Source organism: Monoraphidium neglectum (genome assembly GCF_000611645.1).
Source record: "Monoraphidium neglectum strain SAG 48.87 unplaced genomic scaffold scaffold04656, whole genome shotgun sequence".
NCBI classification, from domain to species: domain Eukaryota; kingdom Viridiplantae; phylum Chlorophyta; class Chlorophyceae; order Sphaeropleales; family Selenastraceae; genus Monoraphidium; species Monoraphidium neglectum.
The window spans coordinates 4,274-5,020 of NW_014008973.1; the positions used below are offsets into that span (position 1 = coordinate 4,274).

General features: G+C 77.6%; 1 protein-coding gene across 1 annotated transcript; it reads left to right on the forward strand.

The window, feature by feature from the left end:
* Positions 1 to 64: 64 nt before the first annotated feature.
* MNEG_14654 (hypothetical protein) lies at positions 65 to 632 on the forward strand (the record flags this gene model as incomplete). Its single annotated transcript, XM_014036874.1, has 1 exon — positions 65 to 632. A coding segment is annotated over one exon (568 nt), but the record flags the coding sequence as incomplete, so codon positions are not given.
* Between the last annotated feature and the right edge of the window lie 115 nt (positions 633 to 747).

Sequence of the window (747 nt, forward strand, 5' to 3'; positions counted from 1 at the left end):
GCCCAACTCCTCGCCCCCGTCCCCTCTGGGCGCCGCCCGGCCGCCCGACTTTCGCCCGCCGCAGGCTCGCTGAGCTGTCAGATGAGGAGGTTGTGTCACTGCTTGACCAGCTGCTGCGATCAAAGCAGGCCTCCGCCCCCGCGCTATTCTCCGAGGCGATCTCCGGCGCCCGGGGCGCGCCGCAGCAGCCGCAGGGCTGGGCGCTGCCCGCGGCGCCGCGGCTGCCGCCGTTCCGGCTGCCCGGGCTGCTGGATGGCTTCGCAGGCGACAGCGCCGCGGGCGGCGCGCGGCAGGCGCCGCCGCAGCAGGAGCAGCAGCAGGCGGAGGGGCGGCAGCGACCGGAGATGGGCGCCGGCGGGGGCGGGGAGTGGGCCAGCGGCAGGGGCGGCTTTCTGGGCAGTGCGTGGCGCGCCTTCCAGCAGCAGCAGCAGCAGCAGCAGCAGCAGCAGCAGCAGCCAGAGATAGTTTCGGTCGCACCCGAGGCGCCCAAAGTGCCGGCCACAGCTGGCCCCCCTCCCGCCTCCCTCGGCGGCGGTAGTGCGAGCGGCAGCGACGACGCCGGCATGGGCGCTGACAGCGGCGCAGGCGGCGCTCGGGGCGGCGGCGTGGCGGGCGACGCTCGCCGGGCGATCGTTGGGCAGCTGCTTGGACTCCCAGAGGAGGCGGCCCCACCCCCACCCACGCCTGCAGCCGCCGCCCCAGCGGCCGCACCTGCCCCCGCGCCCACGGCGGCGGCGCCCGCGGCGG